The sequence below is a fragment of the Bombina bombina genome, chromosome 10, assembly GCF_027579735.1.
Source record: "Bombina bombina isolate aBomBom1 chromosome 10, aBomBom1.pri, whole genome shotgun sequence".
Classification (NCBI taxonomy): domain Eukaryota; kingdom Metazoa; phylum Chordata; class Amphibia; order Anura; family Bombinatoridae; genus Bombina; species Bombina bombina.
Window position 1 is genome coordinate 4,706,692 of NC_069508.1, and position 15,583 is coordinate 4,722,274.

Below are 15,583 nucleotides of genomic sequence, written 5' to 3' on the forward strand. Positions count from 1 at the left end.
ATAATTCCTCAAATATCTGTTAGCACTAGTGTAGTACATATGGTATCTTAAAAGTATCTGATGTGGAAGGTGACACAACTCCGGTATCTCTCTAGGAGCAGTGCAGCACCTGAAGCATCTGTTAGAACGAATCTAATAATAAAATACCTGGGAGACCTATACCATGCACAGCTACTTATTGCTTTGTTCTGTTTCACAGTCACACTGGCTGGAAATTCCACTCAGTTCAAAGGGTTCCTCCTGCAGGCTCACTCAGAACCAGGAGGTGATATTGTGGGAACTTTCTCAGTGACAGGAACCAGTGCTCAGACCCTTACCTGTAATGGGACCTCAGTGAGTATGCAAAGAACAGACTTATCCAGTGAGGAATGAGTAGACCAGCAATGTACCATATCCTGATGATTCTAAACCTTCAGCTCACTAACCTCATGTCTGACTTATAAACAAAATGTCTCTAGTCCTTTTCTCACTAACCTCATGTCTGACTTATAAACAGTGACTCTAGTCCCTTTCTCACTAACCTCATGTCTGACTTATAAACAAAATGTCTCTAGTCCATTTCTCACTAACCTCATGTCTGACTTATAAACAAAGTGTCTCTAGTCCATTTCTCACTAACCTCGTGTCTGACTTATAAACAAAGTGTCTCTAGTCCGTTTCTCACTAACCTCATGTCTGACTTATAAACAAAGTGTCTCTAGTCCATTTCTCACTAACCTCATGTCTGACTTATAAACAAAGTGTCTCTAGTCCATTTCTCACTAACCTCATGTCTGACTTATAAACAAAGTGTCTCTAGTCCATTTCTCACTAACCTCATGTCTGACTTAAGAACAAAATGTCTCTAGTCCTTTTCTCACTAACCTCATATCTGACTTATAAACAGTGACTCTAGTCCCTTTCTCACTAACCTCATGTCTGACTTAAGAACAAAGCATCTCTAGACCCTTTCTCACTAACCTCATGTCTGACTTAAAAATAAAATGGCTCTAGTCCCTTTCTCACTAACCTCATGTCTGACTTATAAACAAAATGTCTCTAGTCCCTTTCTCACTAACCTCATGTCTGACTTACGAACAAAGCATCTCTAGACCCTTTCTCACTAACGTCATGTCTGACTTATAAACAAAGTGTCTCTAGTCCCTTTTTCACTAACCTCATGTCTGACTTATAAACAAAATGTCTCTAGTCCCTTTCTCACTAACCTCATGTCTGACTTATGAACAAAGTGTCTCTAGTCCGTTTCTGACTTACCTCATGTCTGACTTATAAACAAAGTGTCTCTAGTCCCTTTCTCACTAACCTCATGTCTGACTTATAAACAAAGTGTCTCTAGTCCGTTTCTGACTTACCTCATGTCTGACATAAACAAAGTGTCTCTAGTCCCTTTCTCACTAACGTCATGTCTGACTTATAAACAAAGTGTCTCTAGTCCCTTTTTCACTAACCTCATGTCTGACTTATAAACAAAATGTCTCTAGTCCCTTTTTCACTAACCTCATGTCTGACTTATAAACAAAATGTCTCTAGTCCCTTTCTCACTAACCTCATGTCTGACATAAACAAAGTGTCTCTAGTCCCTTTCTCACTAACGTCATGTCTGACTTATAAACAAAGTGTCTCTAGTCCCTTTTTCACTAACCTCATGTCTGACTTATAAACAAAATGTCTCTAGTCCCTTTCTCACTAACCTCATGTCTGACTTATGAACAAAGTGTCTCTAGTCCGTTTCTGACTTACCTCATGTCTGACTTATAAACAAAGTGTCTCTAGTCCCTTTCTCACTAACCTCATTTCTGACTTATAAACAAAGTGTCTCTAGTCCCTTTCTCACTAACCTCATGTCTGACTTATAAACAGTGTCTCTAGTCCCTTTCTCACTAACCTCATGTCTGACTTATAAACAAAGTGTCTCTAGTCCGTTTCTGACTTACCTCATGCCTGACTTATAAACAAAGTGTCTCTAGTCCCTTTCTCACTAACCTCATGTCTGACTTATAAACAGTGTCTCTAGTCCCTTTCTCACTAACCTCATGTCTGACTTATAAACAGTGTCTCTAGTCCCTTTCTCACTAACCTCATGTCTGACTTATAAACAAAATGTCTCTAGTCCCTTTCTCACTAACCTCATGTCTGACTTATGAACAAAGTGTCTCTAGTCCGTTTCTGACTTACCTCATGTCTGACTTATAAACAAAGTGTCTCTAGTCCCTTTCTCACTAACCTCATGTCTGACTTATAAACAAAGTGTCTCTAGTCCCTTTCTCACTAACCTCATGTCTGACTTATAAACAGTGTCTCTAGTCCCTTTCTCACTAACCTCATGTCTGACTTATAAACAAAGTGTCTCTAGTCCGTTTCTGACTTACCTCATGTCTGACTTATAAACAAAGTGTCTCTAGTCCCTTTCTCACTAACCTCATGTCTGACTTATAAACAAAGTGTCTCTAGTCCGTTTCTGACTTACCTCATGCCTGACTTATAAACAAAGTGTCTCTAGTCCCCTTCTTACTTACCTCATGTCTGGCTTATAAACAAAGTGTCTCTAGTCCGTTTCTCACTAACCTCATGTCTGACTTATAAACAAAGTGTCTCTAGTCCGTTTCTCACTAACCTCATGTCTGACTTATAAACAAAGTGTCTCTAGTGCCTTTCTCACTAACCTCATGTCTGACTTATAAACAGTGTCTCTAGTCCCTTTCTCACTAACCTCATGTCTGACTTATAAACAGTGTCTCTAGTCCCTTTCTCACTAACCTCATGTCTGACTTATAAACAGTGTCTCTAGTCCCTTTCTCACTAACCTCATGTCTGACTTATAAACAGTGTCTCTAGTCCCTTTCTCACTAACCTCATGTCTGACTTATAAACAGTGTCTCTAGTCCCTTTCTCACTAACCTCATGTCTGACTTATAAACAGTGTCTCTAGTCCCTTTCTCACTAACCTCATGTCTGACTTATAAACAAAGTGTCTCTAGTCCCTTTCTCACTAACCTCATGTCTGACTTATAAACAAAATGTCTCTAGTCCCTTTCTCACTAACCTCATGTCTGACTTATGAACAAAGTGTCTCTAGTCCGTTTCTGACTTACCTCATGTCTGACTTATAAACAAAGTGTCTCTAGTCCCTTTCTCACTAACCTCATGTCTGACTTATAAACAAAGTGTCTCTAGTCCCTTTCTCACTAACCTCATGTCTGACTTATAAACAAAGTGTCTCTAGTCCCTTTCTCACTAACCTCATGTCTGACTTATAAACAGTGTCTCTAGTCCCTTTCTCACTAACCTCATGTCTGACTTATAAACAAAGTGTCTCTAGTCCGTTTCTGACTTACCTCATGCCTGACTTATAAACAAAGTGTCTCTAGTCCCCTTCTTACTTACCTCATGTCTGACTTATAAACAAAGTGTCTCTAGTCCGTTTCTCACTAACCTCATGTCTGACTTATAAACCGTGTATCTAGTACGTTTCTCACTAACCTCATGTCTGACTTATAAACAGTGTCTCTAGTCCCTTTCTCACTAACCTCATGTCTGACTTATAAACAGTGTCTCTAGTCCCTTTCTCACTAACCTCATGTCTGACTTATAAACAGTGTCTCTAGTCCCTTTCTCACTAACCTCATGTCTGACTTATAAACAGTGTCTCTAGTCCCTTTCTCAATAACCTCATGTCTGACTTATAAACAGTGTCTCTAGTCCCTTTCTCACTAACCTCATGTCTGACTTATAAACAGTGTCTCTAGTCCCTTTCTCAATAACCTCATGTCTGACTTATGAACAAAGTGTCTCTAGTCCGTTTCTGACTTATTTAATGTCTGACTTATAAACAAAGTGTCTCTAGTCCGTTTCTGACTTACTTCATGTCTGACTTATGAACAAAGTGTTGTGCACAAACTGCTGAAAGTAAAATTCTAACATGACTGGGTTTGCACACGTATTACAAGTTGAAAGTAAAAAGTTAGCACTAACCCCGACACTGCATTAGACCAACTTCACTAAAGCTGAAATGTAGTCATGAATAATTCAAATGTTCTTCATATAGAAGAAAACATTTCTTTTTTCTTTAAAAAAAAATATATTTCCATATGTATCTTATTATTTTGTTTATGTTTTTAAAAAAATTATACATACACACACATATAGAGATTTAGATAAAGTGGGCAAGATTTTGTCCTCAACAAGAAGTTGTTTTTTTAAATTCCAAGCAAACTATTTACACAACTGCTTCACAGAAAAGCACTGGTTTTATAGCCCCTGCTATGTGAGAGTGTACAGAGAGAGAGAGAGAGTGCAGAGATCAGACCCTGTATTGTACAGTGTGACACAGTAACTAGAGCACAGAGAGAGAGAGTGCAGAGAGTGCAGAGATCAGACCCTGTATTGTACAGTGTGACACAGTAACTAGAGCACAGAGAGAGAGAGAGTGCAGAGAGTGCAGAGATCAGACCCTGTATTGTACAGTGTGACACAGTAACTAGAGCACAGAGAGAGAGAGTGCAGAGAGTGCAGAGATCAGACCCTGTATTGTACAGTGTGACACAGTAACTAGAGCACAGAGAGAGAGAGTGCAGAGAGTGCAGAGATCAGACCCTGTATTGTACAGTGTGACACAGTAACTAGAGCACAGAGAGGGAGAGTGCAGAGATCAGACCCTGTATTGTACAGTGTGACACAGTAACTAGAGCACAGAGAGAGAGAGAGTGCAGAGAGTGCAGAGATCAGACCCTGTATTGTACAGTGTGACACAGTAACTAGAGCACAGAGAGAGAGAGTGCAGAGATCAGACCCTGTATTGTACAGTGTGACACAGTAACTAGAGCACAGAGAGGGAGAGTGCAGAGATCAGACCCTGTATTGTACAGTGTGACACAGTAACTAGAGCACAGAGAGAGAGAGTGCAGAGATCAGACCCTGTATTGTACAGTGTGACACAGTAACTAGAGCACAGAGAGGGAGAGTGCAGAGATCAGACCCTGTATTGTACAGTGTGACACAGTAACTAGAGCACAGAGAGAGAGAGAGTGCAGAGAGTGCAGAGATCAGACCCTGTATTGTACAGTGTGACACAGTAACTAGAGCACAGAGAGAGAGAGTGCAGAGAGTGCAGAGATCAGACCCTGTATTGTACAGTGTGACACAGTAACTAGAGCACAGAGAGGGAGAGTGCAGAGAGTGCAGAGATCAGACCCTGTATTGTACAGTGTGACACAGTAACTAGAGCACAGAGAGAGAGAGTGCAGAGAGTGCAGAGATCAGACCCTGTATTGTACAGTGTGACACAGTAACTAGAGCACAGAGAGGGAGAGTGCAGAGAGTGCAGAGATCAGACCCTGTATTGTACAGTGTAACACAGTAACTAGAGCACAGAGAGAGAGAGAGTGCAGAGATCAGACCCTGTATTGTACAGTGTGACACAGTAACTAGAGCACAGAGAGGGAGAGTGCAGAGAGTGCAGAGATCAGACCCTGTATTGTACAGTGTGACACAGTAACTAGAGCACAGAGAGGGAGAGTGCAGAGATCAGACCCTGTATTGTACAGTGTGACACAGTAACTAGAGCACAGAGAGAGAGAGTGCAGAGAGTGCAGAGATCAGACCCTGTATTGTACAGTGTGACACAGTAACTAGAGCACAGAGAGGGAGAGTGCAGAGATCAGACCCTGTATTGTACAGTGTGACACAGTAACTAGAGCACAGAGAGGGAGAGTGCAGAGAGTGCAGAGATCAGACCCTGTATTGTACAGTGTGACACAGTAACTAGAGCACAGAGAGGGAGAGTGCAGAGAGTGCAGAGATCAGACCCTGTATTGTACAGTGTGACACAGTAACTAGAGCACAGAGAGGGAGAGTGCAGAGATCAGACCCTGTATTGTACAGTGTGACACAGTAACTAGAGCACAGAGAGAGAGAGTGCAGAGAGTGCAGAGATCAGACCCTGTATTGTACAGTGTGACACAGTAACTAGAGCACAGAGAGAGAGAGTGCAGAGAGTGCAGAGATCAGACCCTGTATTGTACAGTGTGACACAGTAACTAGAGCACAGAGAGAGAGAGTGCAGAGATCAGACCCTGTATTGTACAGTGTGACACAGTAACTAGAGCACAGAGAGGGAGAGTGCAGAGATCAGACCCTGTATTGTACAGTGTGACACAGTAACTAGAGCACAGAGAGAGAGAGTGCAGAGAGTGCAGAGATCAGACCCTGTATTGTACAGTGTGACACAGTAACTAGAGCACAGAGAGAGAGAGTGCAGAGAGTGCAGAGATCAGACCCTGTATTGTACAGTGTGACACAGTAACTAGAGCACAGAGAGGGAGAGTGCAGAGAGTGCAGAGATCAGACCCTGTATTGTACAGTGTGACACAGTAACTAGAGCACAGAGAGGGAGAGTGCAGAGATCAGACCCTGTATTGTACAGTGTGACACAGTAACTAGAGCACAGAGAGAGAGAGTGCAGAGATCAGACCCTGTATTGTACAGTGTGACACAGTAACTAGAGCACAGAGAGAGAGAGTGCAGAGAGTGCAGAGATCAGACCCTGTATTGTACAGTGTGACACAGTAACTAGAGCACAGAGAGGGAGAGTGCAGAGAGTGCAGAGATCAGACCCTGTATTGTACAGTGTGACACAGTAACTAGAGCACAGAGAGGGAGAGTGCAGAGATCAGACCCTGTATTGTACAGTGTGACACAGTAACTAGAGCACAGAGAGGGAGAGTGCAGAGAGTGCAGAGATCAGACCCTGTATTGTACAGTGTGACACAGTAACTAGAGCACAGAGAGAGAGAGTGCAGAGATCAGACCCTGTATTGTACAGTGTGACACAGTAACTAGAGCACAGAGAGGGAGAGTGCAGAGATCAGACCCTGTATTGTACAGTGTGACACAGTAACTAGAGCACAGAGAGGGAGAGTGCAGAGAGTGCAGATATCAGACCCTGTATTGTACAGTGTGACACAGTAACTAGAGCACAGAGAGGGAGAGTGCAGAGAGTGCAGAGATCAGACCCTGTATTGTACAGTGTGACACAGTAACTAGAGCACAGAGAGGGAGAGTGCAGAGAGTGCAGAGATCAGACCCTGTATTGTACAGTGTGACACAGTAAATAGAGCACAGAGAGAGAGAGTGCAGAGAGTGCAGAGATCAGACCCTGTATTGTACAGTGTGACACAGTAACTAGAGCACAGAGAGAGAGAGTGCAGAGAGTGCAGAGATCAGACCCTGTATTGTACAGTGTGACACAGTAACTAGAGCACAGAGAGGGAGAGTGCAGAGATCAGACCCTGTATTGTACAGTGTGACACAGTAACTAGAGCACAGAGAGGGAGAGTGCAGAGATCAGACCCTGTATTGTACAGTGTGACACAGTAACTAGAGCACAGAGAGGGAGAGTGCAGAGAGTGCAGAGATCAGACCCTGTATTGTACAGTGTGACACAGTAACTAGAGCACAGAGAGAGAGAGTGCAGAGAGTGCAGAGATCAGACCCTGTATTGTACAGTGTGACACAGTAACTAGAGCACAGAGAGAGAGAGTGCAGAGAGTGCAGAGATCAGACCCTGTATTGTACAGTGTGACACAGTAACTAGAGCACAGAGAGGGAGAGTGCAGAGAGTGCAGAGATCAGACCCTGTATTGTACAGTGTGACACAGTAACTAGAGCACAGAGAGAGAGAGTGCAGAGATCAGACCCTGTATTGTACAGTGTGACACAGTAACTAGAGCACAGAGAGGGAGAGTGCAGAGATCAGACCCTGTATTGTACAGTGTGACACAGTAACTAGAGCACAGAGAGAGAGAGTGCAGAGAGTGCAGAGATCAGACCCTGTATTGTACAGTGTGACACAGTAACTAGAGCACAGAGAGGGAGAGTGCAGAGATCAGACCCTGTATTGTACAGTGTGACACAGTAACTAGAGCACAGAGAGGGAGAGTGCAGAGAGTGCAGAGATCAGACCCTGTATTGTACAGTGTGACACAGTAACTAGAGCACAGAGAGGGAGAGTGCAGAGAGTGCAGATATCAGACCCTGTATTGTACAGTGTGACACAGTAACTAGAGCACAGAGAGAGAGAGTGCAGAGAGTGCAGAGATCAGACCCTGTATTGTACAGTGTGACACAGTAACTAGAGCACAGAGAGGGAGAGTGCAGAGAGTGCAGAGATCAGACCCTGTATTGTACAGTGTGACACAGTAACTAGAGCACAGAGAGAGAGAGTGCAGAGAGTGCAGAGATCAGACCCTGTATTGTACAGTGTGACACAGTAACTAGAGCACAGAGAGGGAGAGTGCAGAGAGTGCAGAGATCAGACCCTGTATTGTACAGTGTGACACAGTAACTAGAGCACAGAGAGGGAGAGTGCAGAGATCAGACCCTGTATTGTACAGTGTGACACAGTAACTAGAGCACAGAGAGTGAGAGTGCAGAGAGTGCAGAGATCAGACCCTGTATTGTACAGTGTGACACAGTAACTAGAGCACAGAGAGGGAGAGTGCAGAGATCAGACCCTGTATTGTACAGTGTGACACAGTAACTAGAGCACAGAGAGGGAGAGTGCAGAGAGTGCAGAGATCAGACCCTGTATTGTACAGTGTGACACAGTAACTAGAGCACAGAGAGGGAGAGTGCAGAGAGTGCAGAGATCAGACCCTGTATTGTACAGTGTGACACAGTAACTAGAGCACAGAGAGGGAGAGTGCAGAGAGTGCAGAGATCAGACCCTGTATTGTACAGTGTGACACAGTAACTAGAGCACAGAGAGGGAGAGTGCAGAGAGTGCAGAGATCAGACCCTGTATTGTACAGTGTGACACAGTAACTAGAGCACAGAGAGGGAGAGTGCAGAGAGTGCAGAGATCAGACCCTGTATTGTACAGTGTGACACAGTAACTAGAGCACAGAGAGGGAGAGTGCAGAGAGTGCAGAGATCAGACCCTGTATTGTACAGTGTGACACAGTAACTAGAGCACAGAGAGGGAGAGTGCAGAGAGTGCAGAGATCAGACCCTGTATTGTACAGTGTGACACAGTAACTAGAGCACAGAGAGGGAGAGTGCAGAGAGTGCAGAGATCAGACCCTGTATTGTACAGTGTGACACAGTAACTAGAGCACAGAGAGAGAGAGTGCAGAGATCAGACCCTGTATTGTACAGTGTGACACAGTAACTAGAGCACAGAGAGAGAGAGTGCAGAGAGTGCAGAGATCAGACCCTGTATTGTACAGTGTGACACAGTAACTAGAGCACAGAGAGGGAGAGTGCAGAGATCAGACCCTGTATTGTACAGTGTGACACAGTAACTAGAGCACAGAGAGGGAGAGTGCAGAGATCAGACCCTGTATTGTACAGTGTGACACAGTAACTAGAGCACAGAGAGGGAGAGTGCAGAGAGTGCAGAGATCAGACCCTGTATTGTACAGTGTGACACAGAAACTAGAGCACAGAGAGGAGAGTGCAGAGAGTGCAGAGATCAGACCCTGTATTGTACAGTGTGACACAGTAACTAGAGCACAGAGAGAGAGAGTGCAGAGAGTGCAGAGATCAGACCCTGTATTGTACAGTGTGACACAGTAACTAGAGCACAGAGAGAGAGAGTGCAGAGAGTGCAGAGATCAGACCCTGTATTGTACAGTGTGACACAGTAACTTGAGCACAGAGAGAGAGAGTGCAGAGATCAGACCCTGTATTGTACAGTGTGACACAGTAACTAGAGCACAGAGAGGGAGAGTGCAGAGAGTGCAGAGATCAGACCCTGTATTGTACAGTGTGACACAGTAACTAGAGCACAGAGAGAGAGAGTGCAGAGATCAGACCCTGTATTGTACAGTGTGACACAGTAACTAGAGCACAGAGAGAGACGAGTGCAGAGAGTGCAGGAGATCAGACCCTGTATTGTACAGTGTGACACAGTAACTAGAGCACAGAGAGAGAGAGTGCAGAGAGTGCAGAGATCAGACCCTGTATTGTACAGTGTGACACAGTAACTAGAGCACAGAGAGAGAGAGTGCAGAGATCAGACCCTGTATTGTACAGTGTGACACAGTAACTAGAGCACAGAGAGAGAGTGCAGAGAGTGCAGAGATCAGACCCTGTATTGTACAGTGTGACACAGTAACTAGAGCACAGAGAGGGAGAGTGCAGAGAGTGCAGATATCAGACCCTGTATTGTACAGTGTGACACAGTAACTAGAGCACAGAGAGAGAGAGAGAGTGCAGAGAGTGCAGAGATCAGACCCTGTATTGTACAGTGTGACACAGTAACTAGAGCACAGAGAGGGAGAGTGCAGAGAGTGCAGAGATCAGACCCTGTATTGTACAGTGTGACACAGTAACTAGAGCACAGAGAGGGAGAGTGCAGAGATCAGACCCTGTATTGTACAGTGTGACACAGTAACTAGAGCACAGAGAGGGAGAGTGCAGAGAGTGCAGAGATCAGACCCTGTATTGTACAGTGTGACACAGTAACTAGAGCACACAGAGAGAGAGAGTGCAGAGAGTGCAGAGATCAGACCCTGTATTGTACAGTGTGACACAGTAACTAGAGCACAGAGAGGGAGAGTGCAGAGAGTGCAGAGATCAGACCCTGTATTGTACAGTGTGACACAGTAACTAGAGCACAGAGAGGGAGAGTGCAGAGAGTGCAGAGATCAGACCCTGTATTGTACAGTGTGACACAGTAACTAGAGCACAGAGAGGGAGAGTGCAGAGATCAGACCCTGTATTGTACAGTGTGACACAGTAACTAGAGCACAGAGAGGGAGAGTGCAGAGAGTGCAGAGATCAGACCCTGTATTGTACAGTGTGACACAGTAACTAGAGCACAGAGAGAGAGAGAGTGCAGAGAGTGCAGAGATCAGACCCTGTATTGTACAGTGTGACACAGTAACTAGAGCACAGAGAGGGAGAGTGCAGAGATCAGACCCTGTATTGTACAGTGTGACACAGTAACTAGAGCACAGAGAGGGACTCTCAACTAAATACTACTACCTCTATACCCTGGGACAAGAGAAGCATCACATCCTTACCGGAATACAATATTTTTGGATTTTATAGCTGGTTTATATCACTTTTACTTTGGATTGAACAAATATATATTTTGCATATCTAAGCAATAATACTGCACAGAAAATGAACCCCGGGAACAGCAAGACCCTGGATTACCTTTTACCAAGTGGCCAGGAATGCTATGAAATTATATACCCAGAGGACCTTAAAACTGGAGCAGCCCAAAAAGGATTTAAAGAAAACATCCTTATCAACAACCCTGAACTACTTATCGCTGATTATTCTTATAGAGACCAAAAAAAGCACAAAACCAACTTATTATTTCATACAGAGCAAAAAGATGCATGGCACCAAACCTTACGGGAAAACTTTATTAACATTCAAAAAAAGGGAAATGGGAACGGAAGACAAATCATTGTACACGATGGAGAAAACTGTGAAAATACGCTTTATACAATAAATATTTATAATAACGGCACAGTAATGATACAAGGAAGCGAATCCTGCCTGGATTTATTTGAAACACAGTTTAAAACACTGAAACAAAAAAGCTTGGTGAATAGAGAACTCGCTATTAGGGAAGAAGAACTAAATAAAACCTCATCAGATATTGTATCAACAGAAAATACAAGGGTATCACAGACAGAGAATCAGAATAAAGCAGTGAAACACTCACCCATAACTGACAAAGCTCTAAGGGACTGTTTGGCCTCACTAGAAAGAGACTTTGCAGAGTTCCGTGAATCAACAAAAAAGGACCTTGTACAAAAAGATCACTTAGAATGGGTAAAGCAAGAGCTCATGACCATCAAGCAGGAGCACAAACAGGAAATCCAGGAGATCAGATCACAAATCTCTGATCTAATTATTGACAATGAAAGATTAAAATGTGATCTCAAGAAATCCAAGGAAGAACTGAAACGCCATCAGGAAAATCACCCAAACAACCAATACATAGCTCCACATAGACCAACAACAAACCTTCAAAAGAACAAAATAGTACATAACCCAGCGACAGTGACCTTAGGAGAAACAAGGCAGAAAGAACCACAAGCAGGGACCCAGTCTGCTCAAGAGAAACCACCCAAAGACCAGACACAGCCCCCTGCCAAGCAACAACAGACTACAGCCCAGGTCAGAGCAGAAAACCAAGCAGAGCAGCTGGCCAGTGTACTGGGGGCCACTAAGGAAATCCCTGAGAAACCACTACAGAATCTTACACAAAATAAACCAGAAGAGCACACAAGGCAAACCCCTGAAACAGATGTTCTCATCTTAATGGACTCAAATGGTAAATACCTAGATGGAAAGCGCCTCTTCCCTGGTAAGAGAGTTCTCCAGTACAAATGTGTAAACATGGATAAAGCAAAAGAGAGAATTCTAAACCCAAATTTTAATAACCCAAAATATATAATCATCCACACTGGCTCAAATGAACTGCAAGATCCAGAGAAATATATTAATGCAATGGAAGACCTGATAACTATCACAAGAAATAAATTCCCACTAACAAAAATCATCCTTTCTAGCCTATTACCAAGGAGTGACATGCACAGTAATATTGTCCAAAACATCAATATGCAGCTAAAGGCTTTTGCTCAAACCCCAAACATAATGGTGGCCCAACACCACAACATTAACTGTACACACCTATATGATCAAGTACATCTGAATAAACGGGGGGTACGTATGTTTGCCAAAAATCTAAAAGATACAACACTGGAGCGCAACATACTCACTTCACATTTAGGGAGACACCCCCCCGATAATTACAGGGATAGAACAACTACACATTGGAGTGGGTACTCACATACATGGAATAATAGTAAAAGATCCTTGATACCCTCAAATGGACAGTACAGGGAGAACCTACAGGCTCCTAACAACAGCCAATACAGTGCCCACTACAGAGACTTCCAAAGAAATAAAAGGCAAAATATGCAGGCAGACTCAGAACTTAGGGAAATTCGAGAACTAATCCATGCACTATATGAAAAGCTTTAGAAACAAACCAGGATATCACAAATGAACTGCAAGAGGGAAAACAAACAAAAAAAAAAAAAAAAAAAAAACCTTAATTCTCACAGCCTGAAAGCTTAATTAGCACACTATAGACTGGACACAAGATGAACAGTCTCACAATTAGCAGCTGGAACATACAAGGGCTCACTTCCTCCACCTTTGGAGACAAAATCAGAGATCCTGATTTTCAACAAAATATAAGAAATCATGATATTATCTTGTTACAGGAGACATGGCAAGATAGAAGCACAGCATCATCTTGCCCTATGGACTATAAAGAGTTAATAATTCCTGCAGCAACAAAACATAAAAGAGGAGGGAGACTCTCAGGGGGGTTATTAGTGTGGTACAAAGAGAGCCTCAAATCATTTATCACCCCAGTGAAGAAAGGTACAACACATCTGTGGATACAAATATCAAAGAACCTTGTACAGACATCTCACAATCTCTACCTATGTGCCATATACATTCCACCACGGGAATCACCATATTATGACCCAGAATACTTCAATACACTGCAGGGGGAGATCTCAAACTTTCAAACAAAAGGACAAATTATGCTAATCGGAGACATGAATGCTCGTACAAGCAATGCAAGGGACTATACCCCCAGCCAAGGAAATAAACATATATTTGGAAAGAGTACGAATTTTAACACCCTGATGGACACTCAAAGAAACAGCTATGATAAAATAATGAACACACATGGGAAAAAACTCCTTGATGTTTGTAAAAGATTAGGTCTGTACATTGTAAATGGAAGGGTAACTGGAGACAGGCTGGGAAGTTTTACATTTAACTCATCAAGTGGTAAAAGTGTCATTGACTATGTGATAACTGACCTGGACATCAGAAAGATCAGTTCGCTGATAGTAAGACCCCAGTCCTACCTATCAGACCATAACCAAATGGTCATACACATCAATAGTTCAAAGAAAATCCCAACATGGAAAGCCAGGAAACATCTGTACAGAATGCCCCCTAATTACCTGTGGTCCCAACAAAGTAAGGAAATCTTTATGAACAGCTTGGAAAATGAGGAGATAACAAATCAAATTAATGCTTTCATTAATAGAAGCTACAGTTATACTCCATATGACACAAATAAAGCAACAGATGATTTTACAACTATTCTCCATAGAGCAGCAAACAAATCCCTTAAACTGTCAGACAAAAGACAAAGGAAAAATAACAATAAAAATGATTGGTTTGATAAAGAATGTGCAGCCTTAAGACTTGAGGTGAGAAAATTATCAAACCTTAAACACAGAGAACCACTGCGAGAGGATCTGAGGTGCACATATAACCGTAGACTAAAAGACTACAAAACTACCCTAAAAAGCAAGAAAATAAACCACCTAAATAAAACACTCTCCCAAATTCAAGAATTAACAGATAATAATTCCTTTTGGAGCTTGTGGAAAAAAATCACAACTAAAGCCACTGGGCATATTCCAATCCAAGATGGTGACATATGGACAGATTATTTTCAAACATTATACAAAGATCTAGAACATAATAAGCTCAATACGTCACAAAAAGAAACTTGTGAAAAACTGTTAAATTTAGAAAATGTAATAAAGAACTATCAAACTCCTCTAGACTTCCCCTTCACACTACAGGAAGTTGCAGAAGGCATAAAGTCATTAAAACCAAGAAAAGCTTGTGGATCTGACCAAATACTAAATGAGATGCTGATTCACAGCAGCCCACAGCTCCAAGAGGCTCTCAAAAAACTGTTTAATATCATCTTACAATCAGGGCACTTCCCAGAAACATGGACAGAAGGTCTGGTTACCCCAATCCACAAACATGGGGATCTAACTGACCCAAATAACTACAGGGGAGTCTGTGTAAACAGCAATGTGAGCAAACTCTTCTGCACAATCCTGAACCAGAGAATATTACAATTTCTAATAGACAGCAGAACCCTGCACATGAGTCAGATAGGTTTCCTCCCTAAACAAAGAACCACAGACCACATCTTCACATTACAAGCTATCACTAACAAGTATGTGAAAAGCTCACCATCAGGGAAGGTGTTTGCATGTTTTGTGGACTTCAAAAAAGCATTTGACTCAATCTGGCACCCAGGCCTATGCATGAAACTGCTGCAAAGTGGAATTGGTGGGAAGACATATGACATAATAAAGACCATGTATTCATCCCTCAAATGTAAAGTAAAAATAAACAAACTACAAACAAAGAGCTTTGAACAAAAGAGAGGTGTCAGACAAGGATGCAGCCTCAGCCCCACATTATTCAACCTGTACATTAATGATCTGCCCACAGAACTGGAGAAATGCACAGCACCAGGTATATCCCTGAATGGGAAGGAAATCCATTGTCTCTTATATGCAGATGACCTGCTCATCCTGTCCCCCACAGCAGTGGGTTTGCAAGAAAAACTAGACATACTGCAGACATACTGTAAGTCATGGGCAATGGAAGTGAATATGGAAAAAACGAAAATCATGATTTTCCAGAAAAAGCCCAAAAATCTCCAGCAAAAACTCAAATTCCTATTGTTCTCTAAAGAGGTAGAGCACACATTACA

General features: G+C 42.7%; 1 protein-coding gene across 1 annotated transcript in view; it reads left to right on the forward strand.

Annotated features, from left to right (window-relative positions):
• Positions 1–15,583, forward strand: part of LOC128641157 (putative ferric-chelate reductase 1) — a 345,832-nt gene that overhangs the window by 67,704 nt on the left and 262,545 nt on the right. Inside the window, exon 5 of the mRNA XM_053693724.1 lies at positions 200–333. Within this exon, the coding sequence (XP_053549699.1) occupies positions 200–333 (134 nt within the window). The remainder of the gene's footprint in view (positions 1–199; positions 334–15,583) is intronic.